This window comes from Oncorhynchus kisutch, linkage group LG17 (genome assembly GCF_002021735.2).
Source record: "Oncorhynchus kisutch isolate 150728-3 linkage group LG17, Okis_V2, whole genome shotgun sequence".
NCBI classification, from domain to species: Eukaryota; Metazoa; Chordata; class Actinopteri; order Salmoniformes; family Salmonidae; genus Oncorhynchus; species Oncorhynchus kisutch.
In genome coordinates, this window is record NC_034190.2 from 48,496,440 (window position 1) to 48,522,261 (window position 25,822).

The 25,822-nt window shown below is 43.4% G+C and overlaps 1 protein-coding gene across 7 annotated transcripts; it reads right to left on the reverse strand.

The window, feature by feature from the left end:
- Positions 1-3,478: 3,478 nt before the first annotated feature.
- Positions 3,479-25,788, reverse strand: LOC109907782 (protein kinase C-binding protein 1). Of its 7 annotated transcripts, none has more exons than XM_020505990.2 (21): positions 25,674-25,788; positions 22,856-23,083; positions 17,083-17,153; positions 15,733-15,893; positions 13,181-13,324; positions 12,319-12,432; positions 11,866-11,958; positions 11,648-11,735; positions 11,475-11,530; positions 11,299-11,376; positions 10,921-11,036; positions 10,298-10,776; positions 10,046-10,174; positions 9,781-9,942; positions 7,647-8,171; positions 6,989-7,489; positions 6,715-6,875; positions 6,473-6,553; positions 6,289-6,367; positions 5,223-5,462; positions 3,479-5,044 (listed from the first exon to the last, which is right to left on the reverse strand). In XM_020505990.2, exons 2-21 carry the CDS (start codon positions 22,867-22,869, stop codon positions 4,863-4,865), a joined length of 3,474 nt encoding a protein of 1,157 aa, XP_020361579.1. In that variant the 5' UTR covers positions 22,870-23,083; positions 25,674-25,788; the 3' UTR covers positions 3,479-4,862. The 7 variants fall into 7 exon arrangements, with proteins under 7 accessions (XP_020361579.1, XP_020361574.1, XP_020361575.1 ...); XM_020505985.2 differs by having other exon boundaries at positions 13,181-13,402; XM_020505986.2 differs by lacking the exon at positions 25,674-25,788 and adding an exon at positions 23,205-23,328 and having other exon boundaries at positions 13,181-13,402.
- Positions 25,789-25,822: the final 34 nt, after the last annotated feature.

The following is a 25,822-nucleotide window of genomic DNA, read 5'->3' on the forward strand; positions in this document are numbered from 1 at the left end:
CAACAGTAGTACGCCTGATTACCAACAATGACGAGACATCCTACAGGGAGGAGGTGAGGGCCTTGGGAGTGTGGTGCCAGAACAATAACCTCAACAAAACAAATTAGCTGATCGTGGACTTTAGGAAACAGCAGAGGGAGCACCCCCCTACCCACATCAAAGGGACCGCAGAGGAGAATCACTGACACATCACTGACAAATTGAAATGGTTCACCCACACAGACAGTGTGGTGAAGATGGTGCAACAGCGCCTCTTCAACCTCAGGAGGCTGAAGAAATTTGGCTTGGCACCTAAAACCCTCAAGCTTTTAGAGATGCACAATTGAGTGCATCCTGTTGGGCTGTATCACCGCCTGGGACAACAACCACCCAAGCCACTGCCTGTTCAAACCCCGCTATCATTTAGAAGGCGAGGTCAGTGCAGGTGCATCAAAGTTGGGGCCTTGAGACTGAAAAACAGAATCCATCTCAAGACCATCAGACTGTTAAATAACCATCACTAGCACATTAGAGACTGCTGCCCTATATACATAGACTTGAAATCAAAGGCCACTTTCATAATGTTTACATATTTTGCATTACTCATATGTACACACTGGATTCTATTCTACTGTATTTTAGTCTATGCCGCTCTGATATTGCCTGTCCAAATATTGATATATTCTTAATTCCATTCCTTTAGATGTGTATTGTGAAATTGTTAGATATTACATCACTGTTGAAGCTAGAAACACAAGCATTTCCCTACACCCGCAACAACATCTGATAAACGCGTATGTGACCAATAACATTTTATTTGATTAGAAGGGCCTTGGTAAGGGAGGTGACCAAGAACCCAATGGTCACTCTGACAGAGCTCTAGAGTTCCTCTGTGGAGACAGGAGAACCTTCCAGAAGGACAACCATCTCTACAGCGCTCCACCAATCAGGCCTTTATGGTAGCGGCCAGATGGAAGCAACTTCTCATTAAAAAAGGCACATGACAGCCAGCTTGGAGTCTGCCAAAAGGCACCTAAAAGACAAACAAGATTCTCTGGTCTGATGAAACCAAGATTGATCTCCTTGGCCTGAATGCCAAGGGCCACATCTGGAGGAAATCTGGCACCATCCCTACAGTGAAGGCTGTTGGCAGCATCATGTTTTACAGGATGTTTTTCAGTAGTAGGGCCTGGGAAACTAGTCAGGATCGAGGAAAACATGAACCGAGCAAAGTACAGAGTGATCCTTGATGAAAATCTGCTCCAGAGCTCTCAGGACCTCAGACTGGGGCGAAGGTTCACCTTCCAGCAGGACAATGACCCTAAGTATACAGCCAAGACAACGCAGGATAGCTTCAGGAGAAGTCTCTCAATGTCCTCGACTGGCCCAGCCAGAGCCCGGACTTGAACCCAATCGAACATCTCTGGAGAGACCTGAAAATAGCTGTGCAGCTACGCTCCCCCGCCAACCTGACAGGGCTTGAGAGGATCTGCACAGAATAATGTGAGAAACTCCCCAAATACAGGTGTCCCAAGCTTGTAGCATCATACCCAAGAAGACGAGGCTGTAATCGCTGCCAAAGGGGCTTCAACAAAGTACTGAGTAAAGGGTCTGAATACTTAAGTAAATGTGATTTCATTATTTATTTTAAGCAAAAATCTCTAAAAACCTGTTTCCTTTTCATTAAGGGGGATTGTGTGTAGTTTGGGGGGGGGGGCTATTTTATCCATTTTAGAATAAGGCTGTAACATAACAAAATGTGGAAAAAGTCAAGGGGTCTGAATACTTTCCAAATGCACTGTATATGTTGCTAATATCTAGGTAGGTAGCTAGCTATATAGCTTCTTTGCAAAAAAACTAGCCTTGTACTCATGGCACAAATACCTGACTGCTACTATGATCGTTCTGTACAAGACAAGTCCAAATTCATAATACAAATATTAGTTCAATAAAATATGGAACAGTAGATTAATGGGATCATGGTAGCTAATAGATGTCAGCAATGGTGTCAGCTGGAGGTGACTTGCAGGATGCTAATTAGAATGTTCTACAAATAGTAAAATAGAGCCTAATATATTGATAAGTCACTTTGTCTGAAAGATTTACACTTATCAAAACATCACGCCAGGCTAAGCCTAAAATTGAAGATGCACTATGCAGAAATCGCTCCGCCATTTCCTGGTTGATATGTTATTAGTTTGCCTAATTTCAGTTTGTGACAAAACAAGCAAGTTTAGTGTAGAGAATAATTGTACCATCTAAACCATTGTGAAATACATTTTCCATAAGCAAAATATTGTATTTTCAGCTGTTTGACACTGGTGTTCAAATCCAAAAGTTAAAAAAAATAGAACAAAAAATAAGCACTGGAAGCATAGAAATAGCACACATGAAACAGATCTAGCGTTTCTTAAGACTTGCTTTGAATGAGAATGACAGATATTTAACTCACATTTCTATGCGAATTTGGATACATATTGCAGCTTTAAATGGTGAAAAAACGATTGGAAGCATTTCAGTGTTTGACCGCTAGGTTTTATGGGTATTATGACACGACCACTGTGGGGCTCAATTTACATATTTTTTTAGATTTGGTTCTAAAATTGAAAACAATTTAAACTAGCTTGCTGGCCAAGCGGAGTATATAGTTGGTGTTATTATGGATAGCAGTATAACAAAAAAAAGTGAAGGTGGCATAAAAGTGAAGGGGACATATTTATCTACCATACCAACCATCCAGTATTAATACAAAACCAAAAAGAACACATGGATACTCATTTACTATCCATAACGTATACTAGCTATAGTAGCGGTAGCTAGTTTACTGACCTATGTACAGTCCAGGGTCAAGCAGCCATACCGCGTGACTTTTTTTAAGTGTAAATTAATTTGGCTACTTTGCATCTATAAACTGTTGTTGTAAGATACCATTGCATACGTCCATCTAACGAGAATTGTTTTAAACAATACCTTTCTGGTTATCCAGCTGTGTCCTATCATAAGACGAACCCTACACAACCTTCCATTTTGTCTTCTCCTCCACTGTGTTTTGTTCTCGCTCTCGCGGTTGAAATAAAACTGTCGCGAGAAGTTTGATTTACACTGGATATATGACGCACGGTGCTCGCGAGGTCAATTGATGGCGCAAGTGTGAGAGGTTAAATGTTTTTATTCTCACATATTTCAGTGATACTTCTATATAAACCCTACCTGGAGAGCAGATGCAACTTGTGACAAACACTTTTTGCAAGAGGCTCAAGAGTATAGCTACAAAAAAGCAAGTTAGTACAAAATCTGTCTTCTCTGCTCAAACAGTACCAAGAAGTCCTAATTATCCTTCCATTTGCCCTTAAATGCCACAATCCCTTACTTTGTATTTGAGCACACCAACAAATTACTACATTAAACCAAAGCTTGTCATGTCTACTTAGCCAAACCAGTTCCCAGTAGTCCACCAGGTGGCAACAAAACCCACGTATGCCAATAAAATACTTTAAAAAAACATTGGTCAGACCTGTTTAATTTTTTTCTTAAAGACATTAACAATCCATTTACTATATGTACAATATGTAAACAAGAGAATATATGTCAAACAAAGGGGTAAATAAACATGCTCAGAATAATATACAGTCAGTCACTTTTGCTGTTTCCTTTACCCTCCAAAAACACTATCATGGTCGAAAGTAATTCTGGAGTAGGCTTACATTGTTAACGAATAACCAAACCATCGAAGGTTGATGAGACAAATAGTTCTGACAGAATCTGAACAGAGGGTCCAGGTGACATTCATATAAAGTCTTACAATGCATTTAAATAAAAACGATTTCCAGAGCTGAGCCATTTCAAAACATTTGGAAAGTGATTTTCATTCACAAACAGTATTTAAAAAAACAAAAATCTCATATGCTTGTCAGAGCACTATAAATATTGTCCATGTGTCTTATTACAAAAACTTTGTACAGTTTTAACCTTTATAGTTTTTATACATCACAGTTTATTAAAATCTATGTATACACTGAGGAACTACGATATATAATGAGTATGAAACAATAAGGTAACACGGGGGGTGATTACCAACTTAATGCTATCCCTTTGAATGAAATGTCTGTGTATACTGTTCATGGATTTTCAAATACACCCTTGTCAACTCCTTACAAAATGATGAAACTTTTAAACCACATTAACAATGTAGAATCATTTACATTTTAGATTGTTTGGGTGTCCCAAAAAGGGCTGGCACAGTAACGTGCTCGGTTTCACTTCTGGTGGCAAATAACTATAAAGACTTGTGGTATATTTTAAAGAGCAGCATCACAGGTTTCAAGTTTAAGATTGTTGTAAGAACACACAAAACATTGATGTCTGATCATTTGATGTACTTTCCTGTAGATAACTAGCGTTAGGATAGATGGTAAGAGGGATATACAAATAGGATGAAAAGAGGAAAGAAAGAGTGAAAATGTATACAGACTGAAGTTTGATGTCCAGATGAACTAGTCACAAGGACAAGGTAAGTGAATCCTCCAGTCTAGCACATAGCCTTTGAGGAGGATGAAGGATGGCTTAAAACATCGGATCACGAGGCAGACGTTGAACAAAACAAGGGACAGGGGATGAGTCAGCTGAATCACAGAGGAGCAGGCCTTTATGCAAGGAGTGTTCTTGGCGTTTTAAAGCCCTAAGCCTGGCTAGGAGAAGGTGAGGGTGTCTGTTGGTTTTGATACCTCTGTGGTCTTTCATACGGAGATTCGCTGGACATTCCCAGATTAGTTGGTCGCAAAAAGGCTTGGTTTATTGGATCTGTCTCTTTGTAACAGATACATACATTATACAGACTGCAGGATTGTAGAGTATAAAATGTGTGTGTGTGTGCAGTGTAGTGGTTAGGGCACAGTAGCACTGGCACTGTCCTTGCTCTTGTCTACACAGCAGGTAGGAGAGGGGCCTTTGTCTGTGGCAGCAGATCCTGTACCAGAAGGGGCCTGGGCACTGGAGGAGTGACCTGGTGGTTTGGCTGAAGGGTCAGAAGTAGACTCCGCCTCTGGTTCCTGCTGAGAAGCTGTTGCTGTCGGAACAGAGGGAGGCAGACATGAAACATACGTTCAGATGGTAAAATAAAATACAGAGAGAGAGCTAAAGAGAGTGTGTAATGTTGTGTATGGCATGTTGGTGCCTGAAGTTTTAGTGCACAGGTACTTCCTTCTATGCATTCGTGCAAATTACGTTGATTGTGTATGTAATACCTGACTGTGTGCAGGACTTCATGTGTTCTGGCCAGTGGGCTTGCTGGCAGGGGTAGTCACAGTAGCTGGTGTTCCAGCAGCAGTAGAATATGGCCTCCTTCCTGCAGTTGGCACACCACTGCTTTTTCTTGGTGTCATCCACCGCCTGCTGTTTCTCCACCTCCATCTGCTTCTTCACCTCCGCCACCAGACGCTCCCTCTCCTGCTCCAGACTCTGCCTCATCTCCGCCATAGTCAGTTCTACACGACACACAGACGTTTAGAAGACGTACTAATATAATTCACATTATATTGAAAAGAATGAATTATTAATATGAATGTAACATGCATTGAAATGTATACGATGCATGTTTTACGACTACAGCACAGGAATTGAATGAGTATATTATACATACAGCTATAATGCACACACTTGCATTATTAAGATGTCAGAAAACACAGATATGAAGTCCATCTCATACACACACAAATTGGCTGACAGACTGGTTGGCTGAAGTCGTGCGTTTTGATTCTGTACGGTCAGATTAAGAGCAACAATGACAAGAACCTGCCATGTGGGGAATCGTAAATGGCTTTCAGCTAGTTTTATCTTGTTGTTGATACCATGTCTTGTTTTGAGGTTCTTTGACTGACTTCATGTCAATGCTAATATGGCTCAAATTTACTAGCCAGCTAACCAACCAACAACTCTAACAATGTACAGTACCGGCCCACCACGAGGAATCGCTAGAGCAAGGAAATCCCATCTGGCCAAACCCTCCCCTAACCCGGACGACGCTGGGCCAATTGTGCGCCACCTAATGGGTCTCCCGGTCATGGCCAGCTGTGACACAGCCTGGGATCAAACCCAGGTCTGTAGTGACGCCTAAAGCACTGCGATTCTGTGCCTTAGACCGCTGCGCCACTCGGGATGCCCCAACCTTGTCTGTTTTGCCCCATAGTTGCGTACACAACGCTTTTGTTGCTAAACAACCAACCAGTCTATAGGCAAACATATATATATATATATAAATAATGATACCAACCTAAAAGAGGTGCATATTTTTAAGGAACAAGTGGAACAAACCAAGATTGTGCTTCATCTCTGAAAGCTCTTGCTGATGTAGCCACTGAAGTTTCTCAATCTCTATCCTCAGCCGCCGGATCTGTGCAAAAATATTCAACAGTTGTCACAAAGCAGTGAGACAGGGGAGAGAGAGGTTTACCTATTTTATGGACTCAACCAAAAGTCTGTTCAGCGTAGCCCTCACCTCTGCGATTGTGTTTCCTGAAGTGCTTTTGGAAAGGTCGTTGTAGATTTCTGTCATTGTTCCTTTAATCGTTTCCATCATCTGAAAAGTTCCGGTGAGATTATTACAACTCACAGACTGATGTCAGACAGGTACATTTCCAGATCAATAAAACACACATATCATCTGTGAATCTATAAACTTTCCCCTGTAAAGTATATTCATTCTGTGTGAGGCAGGCATATAGCATCTTGCTGACTCACTTTGTTGGTGTACTTTGCTATGTCAGCTGCCACATCTGCTGAGGCTGTGGGGATCTGAAAGTCTCCTGCCAGGTAAGAGGAGGAGGAGGAGGAGGAGGCACCAGAGGTGACCAAGGTGACTGATGAGGTGGAAGTCTGGGGACCATCTTTCTGTTGCACGGCTGCAAAACACAGAAGAGGGAAAAGGAATGAAAAGAAACATTCAATAGCTCATATTAACTAAGATGAGATGAATGTGTGTATAGAATTTGGGGAGTTGTGAGTCTCAATGTACCTTTTGCTGCTTGTCTGGTCTGGTAGCGCATACTGGAAGATCCCGGCAACTGCTGCTGTGACTGGAGCTGCTGTGGGCTGCGTGTCTGTGCCTGGGTCTGCGTCGGCGCCTGGACCGGAACAGGAGTCTGTGTTTGTGTTGGCGTAGACGGCTGCTCCTCCTGCTGCTGCTGCCGCTGCACCTTCTGCATGTGCCACTTCTGGGACGACGTCTGGAACTTGTTGGCCGGGTTCCACACCACCGTACGCTGCACTGCCTGAGCCGTCTCTTTGGGCAGCAGAGGGCGCTGTTTCTTCACTGCCAAGGCGACGGCGGCGGAGGAGAGGGTGGGGGCGGAGGTGGGGGCTGGAGAGGGGGTGGTGCTGAGGGCCGTGTTGGGCTGACCAGAGCCTGTGCTGGAGGACAGGTTGAGTGGAGGGTTGATGAGTGGCTGACTGGGGTCTTTGAGGTTGGACAAAGTGGCAGAGGCTGGAGAGGGTGCCACCGCGGCAGGGAATTTGCCTGGTCAGAGAAGAAATGACACTGACTAAATAACAGAACATTCACGTGTTTTCCTCCTTTCTGCTGAGCCTTTAGGCCTCAGTCTCTTACAAATGTCTGATACAAAGCAACTAGGGTGCACAAATCAAATGAAACAAGACAATAACTGAGCCCTCACCTTCCAGCTTGGTGCCAAGGGGCTCCTTCGTGGCCTTGGCGACTACAGCCCCTGGCTCCCTCCTGGCCTTACGGTCGCGACCCCCCTGCTCATCCCCCAGGTCAATAACCAGCTCCCTCTCCGAGTCGGAGTCCTGGTCTGGGCCAGCAAGGGTCCGGGGTGCGCCTGCCCTCCCCTCCTCTGGGGCCTTGGGCATGTCTGTGGGGGGCTGAGTCTGGGGCGTCCTGGGCTTCTCCTGGGAGTCTCTCTCTGGGCCATTGATGCCCTGTCTGTCTTTGAGCAGGGCGTCAGAGTTTTTTTTATCCCTGGTTTCTGTGACTGCCTCCTTGTCCTCTCCCTGTGTGCTCGCCTTGGGCCTCTTCCTTGACTCCCTCTCTGCTTTGTCCTTGTCGTCATGGTCGGCGCTCTTCTGTCTGTGCTCCTCATCGCTAAGGTACTCGCTGTCGCTGGAGTCAGACTTTTCGGAATCCTCTGAGTCACTGTGTTCCACGCCCTTATACACGTCCTCAGAGATCCCATCAATGCCTGCACAAGGACAAAGAAACAATACATAGTGTTTTTCTTTATTTTTTACATTGTAGAATAATAGTGAAGACATCAAAACTATGAAATAACATATGGAATCAAATGAGTATTGAATAAATTATATTTATAAATATATTTCATATTTTAGATTCTTCAAAGTAGCCACCCTTTCCCTTGATGACAGCTTTGCACACTCTTGGCATTCTCTCAACTAGCTTAATGAGGTAGTCACCTGGAATACATTTCAATTAACAGTTGTGCCTTGTTAAAAGTTCATTTGTGGAATTTCTCTCCTTCTTATTGCATTTGAGCCAATCAGTTGTGTTGTGACAAGGTTGGGGTGGTATACAGAAGATAGCCCTATTTGGTAAAAGACCAAGTACATATTATGGCAAGAACAGATCTAATAGCAAAGAGAAACGACAGTCCATCATTACTTCAAGACATGAAGGTCAGTTAATCCTTAAAACATTTCAAGAACTTTGAAAGTTTCTTCAAGTGCAGTCACAAAAACCATCAAAAACCAAACTGGCTCTCATGAGGACAGCCACAGGAAAGGAAAACCCAGAGTTACCTATGCTGCAGAGGATAAGTTCATTAGAGTTACCAGCCTCAGAAATTGTAGCCCAAATAAATGCTTCACAGAATTCACCTAACAGACATCTCAAAAACTGTTCAGAGAAGACTGCATTAATCAGGCCTTCATGGTTGAATTTCTGCAAAGAAACCCCTATTAAAAGGACACCAATAAGAAGAAAAAAGACTTGATTGGGCCAAGAAACACGAGCAATGGACATTAGACTGATGGAAATCTGTCCTTTGGTCTGATGAGCCCAAATCTGTGATTTTTGGTTCCAACCGCCATGTCTTTGTGAGAAGCAGAGTAGTTGAATGGATGATCTATGCATGTGTGGTTCTCACCATGAAGCATGGAGGAGGTGGTGTGATGTGCTTTGCTGGTGACACTGCCTGTGATTGATTTAGTTTTCAAGGCACACTTAACCAGCATGGCTACCATAGCATTCTGAAGCGATACGCCATCCCATCTGGTTTGCACTTAGTGGGACTATCATTTGTTTTTCAACAGGACAATGACCCAACACACCTCCAGGTTGTGTAAGGGCTATTTGACCAAGAAGGAGAGTAATGGAGTGCAGATGACCTGGCCTCCACAATCACCCAACCTCAACCCAATTGAGATAGTTTGGGATGAGTTGGACTGCAAAGTAAAGGGAAAGAAGCCAACAATTGCTCAGCATATGTGGGAACTCCTTAAAGACTGTTGGCAAGGCATTCCAGTGGAAGCTGGTTGAGAAAATGCCAAGAGTGTGCAAAGCTGTCATCAAGGCAAAGGGTAGCTATTTTGAAGAATCTCAAATATATTTTGATTAACACTTTTTATGGTTGCTACATGATTTCATATGTGTTATTTTATAGTTTTGATGTCTTCACTATTATTCTACAATGTAATAAATAGTCTAAATAAAGAAAAAGCCTTGAATGAGTAGGTGTGTCCAAACTTTTAACTGGTACTGTATATGTATCATATGTCATGAGCGTATCATTTATAGGCCTTGAGACACAATTCATGAATGGTTTGTGAGTGTACCTAGTTGGGCCTTGCAGCTCTCGATGGTCTTGTCCAGGCTCCTGATTGGTCTCTTCGGGGTGGTGGTGAGGAGTGATGACCCCTGTTGTTGTTGTTGTTGTTGCTGCTGCTGCTGTACTGCCTCACTGAGCTCCTTCAGGTCCATCTCAGCCTTCACACGATCTGTGGCAAATGACACTCAAACTCAACCGAAACATAACCCCTAACCAAACACACAGCACAAGACAAGGTGCTACAGGAGGAGGAGAGGTTAGATGGGACCCACCCAGGTTGAGGTTGAGGATGCTGCCTGTGCCCGGGGCCCTCTCCTGCTTGGGCACCAGACCAGGGGAGAATGGCTTGGGGCTGCCCGTCAAGCTGCCTGCATGGCCCATCTTCACTGACGCAGGGGACGCTGTGGCCAGAACACATAACACTTTAACCGCCACACATGTTTTGACTGTGACTATTCTGTAGATAATACCCCTGTGTTAGTTAGTCGTATGATGTGTTAGAGAGTCAGGAGCATGTTAATTACCGGTGTAGTCCATAGACTCCTCCCCAGCACTGTAGTGGAATGGGGGGTTCCTGGGCCCTCTCTCCATCCCATCCTGCTCCACGTCAGACCCCGTGTGTACAGAGGAGTTGGTGCTCATGGGAGAGCGAGGCATGTCTGTCAGAGAGATCCTCCGCCCCATCCCGCTCGACAGAGAGCTCTTGCCCAGGAGCATCTTGGGAGACGCGGTCATGTCGAAGTTGAAGCGCATCTTGTCGGGTTTCTCCATCTTCACGGCCCCTGCCCCGGGGTTGGCTGGATCCAGCAGCATCTGGAGCTGGTTGTTGGGCGTGAAGGGGGTGCGGAAGGGGGCGTAGTTAAACACACCAAACTTCTTGCGGATGTTCTCCACGTAGACCTCCATCTCCTGCATGGCGCTGTTGAAGATGCTCTTGGTCTTCTTCACAGAGAAGGGAATCTCCTTGGACATGAGGTAGCAGTTGTTGATGGGAACCCACGCCCTACGGGATAATTAAAAAAAACCCAGAAAGACTTGTTAAGGAGTAGGATAAGTATAGAACCATGACTCACTTCAGAGGAGTCCAAGTAAAAAACGATGAAAAGTCCCTTCCCATCCTCTACTCTCATTCAACGGCAAGGCTCACCTGTCATGCTGTCCGAAGAAGCGTGCGTCCACCTGTCCGTCTTTCTCCCGCAATGCTTTGGCTGGCCAGAAGGGGAAGCCCTTCAGCTTGGCCCACACCAAGGGGTGGGTATGACCCTAAGAGGGGAGGCACACCAGGGGAAAGGTCCGATAAGACAGCAGAAAAACAGACAGTGGAATAAGATTCGCAAAGCCATTCCTGTGCTCTAAAGAGTGTTTTTTGAGATTTTAAATATGACATTTAGGCTAGTCTACATTTGTCTTCGGGACAAACCTAATTGTGACCCCAAGTCACATAGTATGTGGAAGGACAAAACGTTACATTTACATCTATTAAAAATGTTCATTGCAAATGAAGGTGAGGAAACGTTTGTCTTACACATGGCTCGCAAAACCAGTTGTCCCTCTTTTGGCACGAGGACAGGTAGCACTCTGGACAGACCTCGATTTCGTTCATCTGAAACAGACAGCAGTTTTCACATCACTGAAATGGCCAGGGAGAAAACAAAACACAACCCAGACTGGCATTTCAGTCATCGTGTAAAAATGACTCACTTCATGTTCACAGATCTTCACAACGACCTTTGCTGTTGCTGTTAGTTTGTGATTACCTGCAACAATACCAAAAGACAGAAAACCATGTTGGTAAAAGCCAAGTTGTTTATCTCCAAAACAAGTAGCAGTACAGAAAGGAAACGGTGTTAATTAAGCAGGTGTTTGTGACCTACCACCATTGTAGATGATGCAGTTGTGCAATATCCATTTCATGTCAGCCAAGAAGGCTTCCGTGCAGCCATACATTTTCTTTTTCATATTCTACAAATATAGCAGAGAAAAATGTACATTATTAGAAAACACCATTTCGACTTCAGTTGAATTCACTTATGGCATGTAGTCGCTCTAGATAAAAGCACCTGCGAAATGACAAATGGGAATGTAAGGGTACCTTCTCCAGTGTTGCGAGGTCCATAGCATGGAATATGTACTCGGCATAGTCAGGGTGCTGCTCCAGAGACACAGGCTTCCAGAAGGGCTCAGTCTGCCCAGAGAGGAAACAGTCACAGGCATCAGTTCTCATAAACACACCATTCAACCTAAAGCCCTCTCTGGCTCACAGTGGGCACCTGGAGAATGTCAAAAGAACTATCAATGTCAATGAACGATTCGGTACTGGTACTCCCTGTATATAGCCATGTTATTTTTTAATAGCTATTGTTATTCGTTATTCACTGTGTACTTATTCCTTGTGTCACTGTTTCAATAACAACAAAAATGTATCTTTAACTCTACAATGATGGAAAAAGGACACGTAAGTAAGCATTTCACTGTTAGTCTACGGCAGTTGTTCACAAAGAATGTGACAAATAAAATGTGATTTAAAAACGTGTTTTGAACTTACCCCTGGCTGTTTCATCTTCTGGAGGGCAAACTTCAGCAGGTATGAGAGCTGATCTATCGTTAGCATGGTCATGGCTTTGCTCTGTGTCTCGATGCACTCTGCTACTGTGATTTTCTAGAAACATTTTAAAAAGTCAGGGCAAAGTGACAAACAGTAGCTAGTAAAAAAACAAAAGGGATACTATACCAAGCAGGGGGACTGGGCTAACCCACAACCACTCACAGCAGTCTGCTGGACTGCCTATTAACTATGCATCTGTGTTATGATTTATAGGAGACAGAAGTACTAGTCCTCATAGCAGCGAAATCCATCTAGAGAGGGAAGATATAGATCCTGCCCACTTTATGTTTGCCCTCCAAACAGGCTTGGGCTCGATTCCATTTAAATTCGAGACTTAAAATATGCTATGTGTATTATCCTTATTATAGAATAATATACTATGAAAGTGACATGTCATTTTCCAGGAAGAAGCCTTGTAGTTTTTGAACTTTTGTAGGCTTTTTGGTGGTTTTCAATGGGGAAACACGTAGCGCAACACGTAGCGCAACACGTAGCGCAAATATTATTTTATACACATCTTAAAATGACCGCGTTTTCACGAATTTGATGATATCATCGTCAAGCCCACTCAAAAGATTATAGGGAACTGACCCCGGAAGTATGGGTATAAGGATTTTTACATTATTTACTTGAAATTAAGAATTGAAATTGACCCAAGCCTGCCTCCAACCCCATCACCTGATACCAAAAGAGCAAGCGGATATTAAGCTAGTGGTAAAGGGAAAATGTACCCGGAACACTCCCACACAACATGCGCACGTATGTACACCTATACACCCACGGCACACACACAAGCGAGTACCTCACACTCTGGACAGAACCAGTCGCCCTCGGGCTCTGCTGGCAGTTTGAGGCACTTGGCATGGTACACCCTCGGGCAGAGCTCACAGCAGAGCACCTGGCCCTCGCGGTGGCACAGCCAGCAGTAGAAGTCATTCCTGCCGTCCTGCGGTACAACATCAACAGGGTCTGTGGTGAGTGATGGCTGCTTCACATAGTAAAAGGGACCATGTCTTAGCTCTGACTGAAATGCAGGCAAGAGAAACAGGGGGCGGGTTTCAAAACACACGCAGAAAACAAAACACAAAAGGTGCAGTGCAACAGAACACAGAGAGAAATACACAGTGGCAAGTAAGGCAGGATAATAAGCAAGCAGGCACCAAAACACAAGACTGTTTTGGTTGGTCTCGTCAATATCAATGTAGGTCTATCTATAAGATAGTCATGTCATTGTTCTTTATCTATAACAGAAGTATCTGTTTATGTCATCACAGACTAAGTGCAATTTGATTGGTGACTTTACCAGGTGGACCAATAATTAGTCTTGTGTTGGATATCATGATTGACACTTCATTAACCCACATCAGCCAATCAGTGAACAAGACAATACTAGTCAGCACATATCTATGGTCACTGTTCAGAACATGCAACTTTTTCCATCTGTCAGCGGAACTGAATTCAAAGGTTTTGGCTTGGGGTTTAATTGTGTCATGCATATAAAACAAAGCATTCACAACAAATGGGAATAAATGTGCAAAAAATATAAAATATTTGGCAAGCATACAATAATATGCATTAATATCTATTCTTTCCAAAAAGGCTGTTTAGGTTTAGAAAAGTAATGAAGTTATTACACTCTATAAACAGTTATGATTACCAATCACCACAGCAATTATTTTAACATTTAATCATCAATACATGATACACAATCATGTATGTTTTTGATATGAACTAATGCATTGTTAGAACATACAGCAGTGGCTTTCATTTAAACCTGGGGGCATAATATGTTGTGCACAGACGCTAGGGCTGTGCGATAACACCTAAAACTCATATCTAAATGTTTTCTAACTTATGGGCGATTCACAAAATATATCTAGATTTTATTTGAATGTTTTCTCAAAATATGCTTTGTTGTACAATTTAAAAGGTCAAATATACTGCATTTAAAAACAGCCATCAATAATCTATTGAATTCAGAGCTTGTGAAATTATACCAAGGCTGAATATATTCCTTCCACAACCATAAGACCCAGTAATAATTGTATTAAAATAGTTAATAAATCACTGATCTGGCTTTCAGGTCTGTCTAGAAAAACGCAATTTTTGTTACAAATTTAAAATCAGAACCATGCATAATGCACATTCACTAATAATGTAGCAGGCATTGTAGAAAATTAACACCGGTCTCATGAACAAACTCTCAAGTACAAGCCCACGTGCTAGTGAGTAGGCAGCAAATTTAGCCAACTTGGATCTAGGTATAATTTCACAAACTCTGAATTCAGCTAAAAAGGCAAAACTGTTGAATTGTTATGAACCCAAGCTTCTGTCCGTCTCGAACTGTTTGAACAGCATGAGTGGCCCTACCTTATTTCTCAGAATGAGAACAAGCTGCCAATTCCTTATTGCACATTTATAAAAACACAGACTAAATGGCTAGTATAACAATCTTTATTTGACTAAAATGTTGCTAGCGATATGTGGTACCGTAATGCGTGCGCGACAAACTGAGCATTCATTTTCCAGAATGAATGTTCAGTGGTACATCCGTTTTAGTAGTGTCTGACTGCTTGAAATTTGAGGAGTTGAAACAAACAGTGTATGGTTCGAAAGGTTAACTTCTCCTCCATTAGAGTAAAATAATGTCTTGATGTGTTTCGGTGTCCATATAACCGATTCTGTTGGACCAAAGGGCTCCCGAGTGGCGCAGCGGTCTAAGGCACTGCATCTCAGTGCTAGAAGCGTCACTACAGACCCTGGTTCGATTCCAGGCAACCGGCTGTGATTGGGAGTCCCATAGGGCGGGGCACAATTGGCCCAGCATCGACCGGGTTAGGGTTTGGCCGGGGTAGGCCGTCATTGTAACTAAGATTATGTTGTTAACTGACTTGCCAAGTTAAATAAAGGTTCAATAAAAAAATACAAATAGCGAGTTGAAACCGTTTGTCAGAGTGGAAGAAATTATCTCTCATCTTTGTTGTTGTGAGTGGGAGGAGAAGGGCTTGGGAGAAAGAGGCAAAGCGAGAGGCTTGTCTAAATCTGTCCAAAATAAGCCCAATGCGTTTCTATGCGCTTATTCTGAACCTAACTTGTCGCCTGCCTTCCCACCTTTGGGACAACGACTCCCATTGTTAGGGCAGAGACATGAGCATCTCGTTATTATATACAGATTTCTGGTGTAAATGGGAAGGTACACAGCACAGAAGGAGCAAATGAGACGAGACCAAAAAGACAGCAAGCAGACATAAAACACTCATAAAAATATATCGCCCAGCCCTAACAGGCACACAAACACACACACACACACACACACACACACACACACACACACACACACACACACACACACACCTGGTCTTTGTTGTTGCTATGGATGGCTCCAGGTTTCTTCTTCTTCTTCAGGGGGCTGGGGGAGGTGTCTGAGGGGGAGTGGCCATTGGAGGAGTGGGTGGGACTGGACACCTTCCTCTTCTGAGCAACCAGCGCCCGCTCTGCTGACCCAGGGTCAGACACTAGTGGCCAAAGTAGAGGGAAAACCAGGTCACCATACATACAACACGGAACAAGAGTAGCAGCTTATTAATGGGTTCCACGTTGCGTCACGATATTGTTTTGATTGTTCGTTTTAGGACTGCTGCCTAACTGAGCATTCTATTCAATGCGTCCTCATTGGGCACCGATGAAGATTTGGTCTAAAGTGCATTACTGTGTCTAAAGGCGGCAAATAATTAGTTGGAAAACCTTTTGTCGATATTTTGAGGTAGCCAGATTGACTTTAGATGCAGTATAACGTTAGCTAGCTAGCTAGCTAAGATTGAAGGGAGACACAGATTTTATCTAGCTAACGTTAGCATTGCTCGTTCATTTGACAAACTTTGCTTGCTAATGACAACATTGCCATCTGTCTAAAGTAAATTGACAACATGATGATGGCAAAGTTGATTCCTACTAAATATGTGCCTACTTTAGCAATGTCATCGTATTCTCAAGCCCCTATATGTGTAATTTAGACAAAACAGTCAAACTTTTGCGCATTAATATGGCTGCAGCATCTGTAGAATGTTGATAGCAATGGCAACGACGCGAACGAGTGACGGAGGGGCAACTCATGAATATGAGGCTTAGAAGGAGAGACTAGACGCCTGGCATGAAAGACTAGAGAGGCAGAGACACTCTCAGTCACAGGCCAGTCTACACAACAATGACCGGCTCCATCGTCTTCAGTACTACTCAACTAATCTTTCCTCAGACGGGGATAAGAGTCATTGTGAAGGTCAAAGGCAGTGTAAAGCCTAGACCTTTCTTTTGTTAGCAGAACCCCATCACTGAGAGACAAAATACAGTAGTGCTTGCCCAGGGATACCGACCAGATAAGAGATTTTGGCCACCAAACCTTACTGCTTGGTTTCCCAATCTGATATTAATCCAAGTTAATATCTTATCATCCTTGCTACGCCAACCACATTTCAAGGGAAGTGTGGTCGAGGGCCTGTGACAAGTGTTCACACTCAATCCCTGAGGCAGTGTTGCTCCATTACAGTGATCTGATATTAACTCAATGGCAGAATGGTTGCTCAGTGTAGCTCAATGAGATCCACAACAAACATGTTTAAATGTAAGATCAATACTAAAAGAAGAATACGAGAATAAGCGGTCCTCTCAAAACACAGTAACATTTGTACGCAAAGGCCTTGTTCTTACCTTTGGATCGCACGGACACATCCATCCCCTCTACCCCCTCGGACTCAGTCTTTACCTCCTCCTCAGCCAGACTGCACAGAGCGAGGGCACAGAGACAAAAAGAAAGGGAGAGTCAGTCACAAACGGTGTTCACGAACGAAATCCTGCCACACAGTAAACAAGTGGAACACCACCTAAGGCAGGACCCCCAGAGGACAAAGTCACCAGAGTTTCAGCAGGTTTCCACTGCGGTTTCCTCATGCCTGCTTTAATGAGAAACAGCAATAGGTTAACAGTGTTAGGCCACCAAATCTAAGGTGCAACCGACGGGTCACAAAATTTACTTGGACCTCAGAACCACGGCCTTCATGATCATCACAGAAGACATCCTATGAGTGTCTATAATCATTGGTCAACACAGTCAGATAAACTTAGGTGTTTGTGTTCCATGGGGTGCCACTGGAGAGGATCTCCATGGCAACAAGTCCTCTTGATTCAGCTGGGCCACAACTTGTGCTTCAGCGCAACAAACAAGGCCACCCAAACAGAGAGTAGGCTGTGTGCTCCTGTCCTCCAGGAGACAACGGAGAGACAAGGGCTTCAGTCCTGATGAGGGCCATGCATTGACGAGTTTGTTTGCATCTCACTTTGCCCACCTAACTACATTCCAAGACGCTCTTTCTGTACAGCGCAAGTTCATTCAAAAGCGGAATACCTTGAAAACAATGATTCCCGAAAACACAAACAATATGCATAGGCTATGCCACGCAAGGATTTGTACCTTCAAAATGGACGGTGAATCACAGAAAATTGCCTCAGACAGTCATGGATGAGAGAGTGTAAAGTGAAGGTGCTTCTTGGTAGCCACTCAAACCCCAGCTCTAACAACAGGTGTCCCTAAAGGCTGTTTAGCCTATTCCTAGAAACCCACTGCACCAGATCACTTTAGTAAGCTTTACGGAGTCAACATTGGTCTTATTAGCTAACTACAGGTTTTTACCTGTTACACAGGTCTGTTAACTAGCCCAAACATCGTGTTCTGAACAGCCCAAACAATAAATCAGATTTCCACAGCAAATCATATCAATATATAAAAACATATTTAAAATAAAATAGAGCTTCTTTCATTCTAAGAAATTCCCAAATCAAAGCCTGTAGCTTTCTGTCTCTGGTTCCGCTCTCATCTCATTTCCTCTCAGGAAGAAAGTGGGGGGGGGGGGGCCACGGTGATGAATGGGGTTCTTTGAGAGTTCAGCCCCTCCTTTGTCAGTGCCACTGAGGGCCTCGTTCCAAGGATGTCGTCCCATTCATCGCCCTCTTAAAGAAAATCCTCCTCGGGAATGGACCCACCACAGGACACACGCTGAACCAGTTCAGGCTCTTAGCCCTGGTGGCTCCTGGTGGAGGTGGATGTGGCAGTGGGCAAAGAACGTCTAGGTACAGGTAGCCTAACAGGCAAATATCCAGCACTGGCTAGATAGAAAAACAGCCTTTGGACAAGGTTCAAGAAGTGGCCACGTGGTAAAGTTTTGAATGAGATTAGAGTTGATCTATTCTTAGGAATCCACATCCATCACAGTCATTGATCTAAAAGGGAAAAAAGGACTGAGTAGAAAAAGGAGGCAGCACAATGCTCCAGAGCTGAGGGCAGCCATTGATGAGCCCAAACATGACTACCACTGTAAAAGGGTCCATTAACTAAATCTACTAAACCAATAGTGCCACCCTCCATTAACACAATGTAAACCTTGATGTCCTGCTCATCAAACCAAGTGCATGACATTGATCATTCATAAACCCAACGGAGGAAAAGTCTTAAATCAATGATCACCAGGTTAAATCACCACTATCAAACCGACTGTAGCATAAAATAATCCCTAATGTCATTTGGATAATGAAAGAAGATGAAGTAGACACAAAAAGGAAGAAAATTACAAATAATCCAGCATATGAACCTTTTCTTGTTTAGACACGCTGCTGACAGATAACCCCCTCCGGGGCCTTGCTGTTCTGGACACAGAGAGCGAACAAACAAAACGAGGCCCACATGAAAGAGAGCTAATGTTAGCCAACTCTCTGTGCTACGTGTGCTAGCAGCGAGAGCACTGTGGGATGACAGAGTACTGTTAGCATGCAGCCCAGCAGTGAGCCAAGGTTTACACTCTTTTATTCACTTAAAAATAGGCTCACCGAGCAGCCAGCGTGACATAATAACCACCTGATCCTGTAGCTTCTGACTAGGCAGATAGTTTCTCTCTCTCAACTGGTCATCCTATGTTCTTCCAGAGGGCATTTCAGACCAGGAGCAGTATTCCAGAAACATGCCAGAACAGATAGCAGAAAAATCTTCAGGATCTGGGAATATTCCAGATGAGCAAAATTCAGGATAACATTGATAAACACCCACCCTCCGCAAGGAGGAATGCCTGATAGAAGAAAAAAAAAAACACACACACACTGACTCTGTGCCTTGAGATTCCACTGGCTCCTCAGAGAGACAGTCGAGCAGAGGCAGAGCAGGGTTCTCTCGTCACAGAAAATGGAGGCCACAGCCGGCTCCCCTCCCCCCTCTCACACATCCCCCACACAGACCGAGGCACCAGTCACAGGCACTGCCCCCCCCCCCCTACACACACACAGGAGGACCAGGGGATCCGTGGAGATTACAGTTCAACATCCAAACATCAAAACACAGTTAAGCCGAACCACGTTTGATTCAGGGTACAGAGGGAGGGAGACATAGATGAGGGACAGATGGAGATGGAGAGAGAGAGAGAGAGAGAGATAGAAGATAAATCCAGCTAATTGGAGATCATTCTTATCCATTTTACCCCCCGCCCGTCTTCAGTCTTGCTTTCACTGAACGCACTGCCGTCAAAGAATAATTAGGCTTAATAATAAGAGGGGGGTAAGACACTATGAGAGTAAAGACAGATCTGACAAACCTATGCTGTATCCCTGAGGAGAATACACTGTTTTGGTCTCATGCAACACAGTGGTGTCTCATGTGAGCGAGGGTCTGGGTTCCTGATCAAAAACCTGCTATCCTGCTCTGTAAGTGGTGCCATAAAAGCAGGGTGGTTTTGTTGTATGCTTTGAGTTGGTAATGTGTCCTTGAATCCACTGAGAACCAGTATTGTTGATAGAGAAACAACCTGGCACCCTCTTCAACCTGCAGCCCCTGTCCTCCAGAGAGAAGACTGACTCTGAGAGACATAACAAGATACAAACAATACCATCAAGGTTAAATGTACTGTTCGCTTAAGACAATATGAAACAACTAGTTTTTAGGTACAGTCGTGCAGAAATAGGTGCCAGGCTTTTGCCTGCTTTTTCATACTATAAGATTCCTTATACACATGATTCAATTTTGACTGAATTTCTTAACCGAATAACATGTTCTTCAACAGAGATAATTGAAGTGTGGTAGCATACCTTGTGATAGATATAGCACAGAATATGCAAGAAAATCATTCAGCCTGGTTTTTACATTGGGCTGGAGGGGATGAAACAAAGATGGCTGTGGAATTTTCCAGAAGGCCCCTGCTCTCCCTGTGCTGCTGCTCTCACAGCGATTTTCAAGCTTTAACCTCGGCTGCTGCTGTAATTGGCTGGAGGGTCTGCAGGGCGGGACAGGATTGGTCGGCTGTTCTATGCCACATGGCTCCCTGTGTGCAGGCTTCCCTCTTCCTTAAAAACATTTTCTGCTGCAATGCAGAGATTCCCCCTGCATTAAAACGGTGTAATTTCCCCTCGGTTTAAAAGGTTGTCTGTTTTGAGTGTGACTGAGTGAACCGGGTAGAGGCTTTAGAAGAGGGATGAGTTGTTCTTTGTGGTTGAGAGGCAGTAAATCACAATTTACGAGCAATGTTGCCTCAGCAACCCCCAGCAACCCCAGACGATCGTCTAAAGATAACCTGTCACCAGATTACTAACATACCCACTAACATAACACTAACGGAGCACGGCATGAATTTATACACGTCTCCAAACTCACCTAAATGTCAATGACTGTAATATGAAGCATGCTTTGTGTAGAGCTATACCAAGATGGTTGAGAGTAAGGAATGTAGAACCCCCCCCCCACATAGAACCCCCCCTAATCTAGGTTTGACACTGAAGGTTAGGCTTTTGCTCATCATTTTTTCAAAGTGAACCGTGCATTTTAAAATCTGCCGTGCCATGGTAACTTATTACACATTTAGAACCTATGAATTACTTTCTGATTCATGCAATGAATCACTGTTAGGCACTATTTGGAAACAAATAGGGGGCTAGTTATTAATTGTGATTAATTATTTGAACTAAGAACCATAAAGTAATTTCCAATTTAAACACCAGTGGAAACAGTACTGTAAAATAAAGTACTACCGAAAAAGATTATTGTGAATTGAGAGCCAGCTATGCAGTTTCACTTACCTATTTACAAAGGAGATACGATTCTCTTGAACCAAGTATTATAGAAACGTCAAACCAGGCATTTAAATGAAGCAGCAGATCAATGGTGTTTTTGTCTCTACAGCTATAAATAGGTGAGCGAGGCCCGAGCGGTGCCAAGGAGGGGAAGAGAAAACAAGCACGCAAATACGGACAAATATGAGTCGAGCTGAAGACAAACACAACAACACGCATACGAAATACACACAATCAACAAATCGCAAAAAAAATGAGGTGCTTCTCTGGTAGTTTATATCTGTGATGACAAGAGCAGAGCTTCACACAAAATGGCCACTGTATGAGGGGCACAGAGCAGAGGAAGCAGCTTTACAAGGATGAGTGCTACAGAGTCAACGTAGCACAGGCCTGTAAACTTGAGGCTTTGGGCCTCCCTATATCCCAATGAGCTTCAAAACAACTAGCCTATTAATGTGTAGAGGAAGAATCAAATAAATGTTCAATTGACAGGCTGAAATTCAAGAATTCCCCTCAGACAACCCATTTTTGGTTGGGACAATAAATGAACTCTGAGGACCCTGTGTGAGTTCTGATGCGGGTGAGACTGGAGAGGCATTTAGCCTCATGCGGCAGGCATTCACTGCCCTGTTTGTACCTGCATCAATTGGTGAAGAATTATGATCATATCTGCAGAGAAAATCATTACATTCACTGACATCCTCACTGTTCACCCCCCCCCCGCCACACACACACCTCTAACACTGGTTGTAAGCAACCAGTGTTCAGTTATCCATCAGCCCCTTCCTAAAGCCCCCCCCCCCTCTCTAACAGGCACATCTGTTGCCCTCACGTCCATGCTCTCTGGCCTGGCATGACACACTAGATCACAAAAACAGAGACAATCTGCTTAAAAAAGATACTTAACACCCCCCCCCCCATCCCTCTACCACACTAACCCTTTTTCTGCCACCCATCCCCCGTCCTCTCTGACTCTGCCATGACACACAACTAGGCTGGCGCAGCAGAGAGGAGAAAAGAGAGTGCACACTTGGATCTCACTCTCTTTAGCATTGTAAAAAAAATTATTTTATTTTAAAAAGCCAAGGAAAACAAGGATTTGCCATGGCCCATTGCATGGTAGTCTAGATGTCTTGGGCACACCTGACCCTGCTACACAGAGAGAGAGCAGGGGTGAGTCCTTATCCAACCCCCCCCACCTCAGCTCTCTATGGAGCAGGGGCCTTGCGAGGCCTAACCCGCCCACAAAGCTCCCCTACTCCTTTGGGAAAGCAATCTGTGATTTTCAGGTATTCACATTTAGATTTGCACAACAGTCACACAACAGAGTAGAAGGAGAAAGGAATGTTGTAATTAGAGTTGAAATAAAGACAGGGCTTACCTCTGTGGATGCATGGCTGCCTGACACACTGTTATGTCAACACTTATAAAACATGGAGGACACTCTCAGCCCGGGAAGGCTCCTCTCTTCAGGCAAGGCGATCAGGCCCGTATGATGGTAGCCAGGCTCTGACTGGCCCCTTTCTCACAAGCGAGATGTAAGGCCGCATCCGATTGGCCGAAGTATTTCCTGAGTAATTATCTTTGTTCAGCACAGGCAGGAGTAGCTCTGAGTGCGGGAGAGACAGGGAGAGAAAAAAAGAGAGAAAGCTAGGCCCTAATTACAAAATAACACATTTAACTGCATTTCAGTGACCTAAAGAACACATATAACAATGTAATACCGTTACCTAAGGTTGCATCTGATGCACGTTGTGTTATTTTCATGGATAATATATTAGAAATGTCAGCATGTAGAAAATGAAAAAAGGACAACAGGGCTGCTCTGCTGTAGCCTCCATTTTTGTAGAGAAGGCCTTTGTCTAAACCCCTCCCTCCTCCTCAACTGTCTTCAGGCGAGCGAGAGAGGGCACACAGTTCTTCACCAAAACAACTACAACCAAGGCTAGAAGAAATTGCACACCATTTAGAATGTAGACCAGGGAATCTGTCCCTATAACATTAGTGGAATTAAAAATAACTAAATGGTAAATCCATATTATATAAAAATTAGGATTAACATAAAAGGAAACAGGTTACAAATATTCTGTAATAAATATAAATGAATTCAAAACAAAAGGCTATATATGGGCTTGTTCCAAAATAAAAGTATAGCTGTTATGTACACTATTTCATATGACGGGAGACAATGATCTGCTAATAGCTTTTAAAAAAAATTGGTGGAAAAATAATACTTTCATAATTAATAAATCATCAGGCCAAAAAGCATTATTTTAAAGTACAGCCTAAATAGACTGGGCCTCCTCAAAATGAAAGGCCCATATTGGTTTTGCTAAAATTAAGTTTTGAAAATAAATATATAAAATACCTATAAAAATGGCAAATTTTGGGGCTGTGTGTACGTTTGTTGTAGGGATGTCCCAGCTGTGGAATATTCTAGTTTGTGGATGGTTATTGTTTTGGAGTATTCTATAAGGCCTAATCCATAACATATAGGCAGGCCTAGGCTAGTTAATTTCTGGTCCTACAATTGAGGTTGGAAAGGGTGCGTAATACATGACAAAAGTTGGGGAAAGGGATGGCATTTTGTAATGCCAGACCCAAGAAGGTTAGTGTGTGCATGTAGGTGTGTTCCAAGAAACCTCCCGCTTGCATCATGTGCTTTGTGATATCATCAATAATTCACTATACCTAGGTAACAGCCCGTCTGTTATCGTTTGTGATCTCAGACAGGAGTTTGTCAATTAGAGTAGGTTTTAAATAGCCAACCAGGCCACACTCACAACACAGAGGTTACAAGCAATGGTAACACTCTGTGCTTGTAACTTCGATTACCATTCACTGTGCCCTCGCCATTTGCCCCCCATTCCTTGCCACAGGGACGGCTTGTGAATAGAAAAGTGATTATATCTATACAAAGGAAATGTTGTTGTGAGCACAGGATGTGTGCTTGGTGGAGAAGTGGGGCTTGAAGAACACAGAGGTCATTGGTTTTATAACAAACACATGTGCAATGCTGTCCTCTAGTGAATACATGGAGAAAAGCGACAGTCAGGCCATTTTAAATTTAGGTTCAGGCACCCCTATCCCTTTTTTAAATTTAACCTCTCAAGTCAGTTAAGAACACATCCTTTTTTACAATGAACAGTGGGTTAACTGCCTTGTTCAGGGGCAGAACAATAGATGTTTACCATGTCAGCTCGGGGATTCGATCTGGCAAACTTCCGGTTACTAGTCCAATGCTCTAACCACTAGGCTACCTGCCGCCCCAAAACCCTCACTCTTCACGCCTGCCTGATGTCTCTATATGAATATGTGTGCTAAACGTTACTTTAGTCGCCTTGCCTAATTTGACAGCTGTCTAGCCTAGATAGATAAGACGTATGCTCCTCTGAACAATTTATGCTCTATGTTGCCTAAATGGACAACTGTTTGGCCAGATGGTTATAGCTGTGAGCCCTTTGCTACGTGCTCTTTTTGGGAATCTAGGCCAGGTTACAGTGAACACTTGTTTGACAAATTTGTATGGCAAATGTTGTTGAAAGGGTTAGGCCTACTTTGATTGGTTTTCAATCAGCTCATACTCCTGGTCCCTTGACCATTGTGTAATGTTCATGGAACAGTTAGGAGTTAGCTAGGTTTAAAAAGTGAAGTGTACATAAAAAGTCATCCATCACTGTACTCCCACTACAGGGACATGCAGACATTGAGATATCTGATTTTCTGGAATTTGTACAATTGATATGGCGAAGCCAAATCATGCCATAACTCATATCGATATGGTTTGACAACCTATTCTAAAATAAATATGTTGCACAACGTTGTTATTCTTGAATGTGAGGGCTGGGGTCAGGAGGTCAGGCATGGCTGAATAAGTGACAGGCCAGGGTGAAAGGCATTAAGAGTAGGGTGAGACTATATTATTGCTAGCTAGGTTGTTTCCTTTTGTCTATCTACAGTACTTAAATATACTTTACACTTGCAAAGTGTCGCTAACTATATCAAACTGGATTTACCACAACTTTCTTTGCGTTCAGTGTGCTCTGCCGGATAGCAAGTTAGCCTAACGCGTTACTATACCTAGCTAGCTAATAACAAGTTTCCCGGTTCACATTGAAAAATGTGCCGATTTTAAAACGCTTTATGTTACGTAAACTAAAGGAATAAATGGTATTTCACGTAAAACAATCAATACGTACCCGGAAACGAAGACAGCTATAGAACAATATTTATGACTGGACAGAATGAAAAATGGCTTGGAGGTAACGTTTTCCCCACATAGTCTCTAAACATTCTGTACAGTCTTTGGTATCCCCTTCGTTGCTTCAACATTGGAAAATCTCATTCT

What these genes read in the sequence shown, in the direction of transcription:
- LOC109907782 (XM_020505985.2), bottom strand. An exon ending in ATAGCAACAACAAAGACCAG is followed by an intron (nt 13,403 to 15,732) that starts GTGTGTGTGTGT and finishes CCTGCATTTCAG; the next exon opens with TCAGAGCTAAGACATGGTCC. An exon ending in CATCCTCAACCTCAACCTGG is followed by an intron (nt 9,943 to 10,045) that starts GTGGGTCCCATC and finishes CATTTGCCACAG; the next exon opens with ATCGTGTGAAGGCTGAGATG.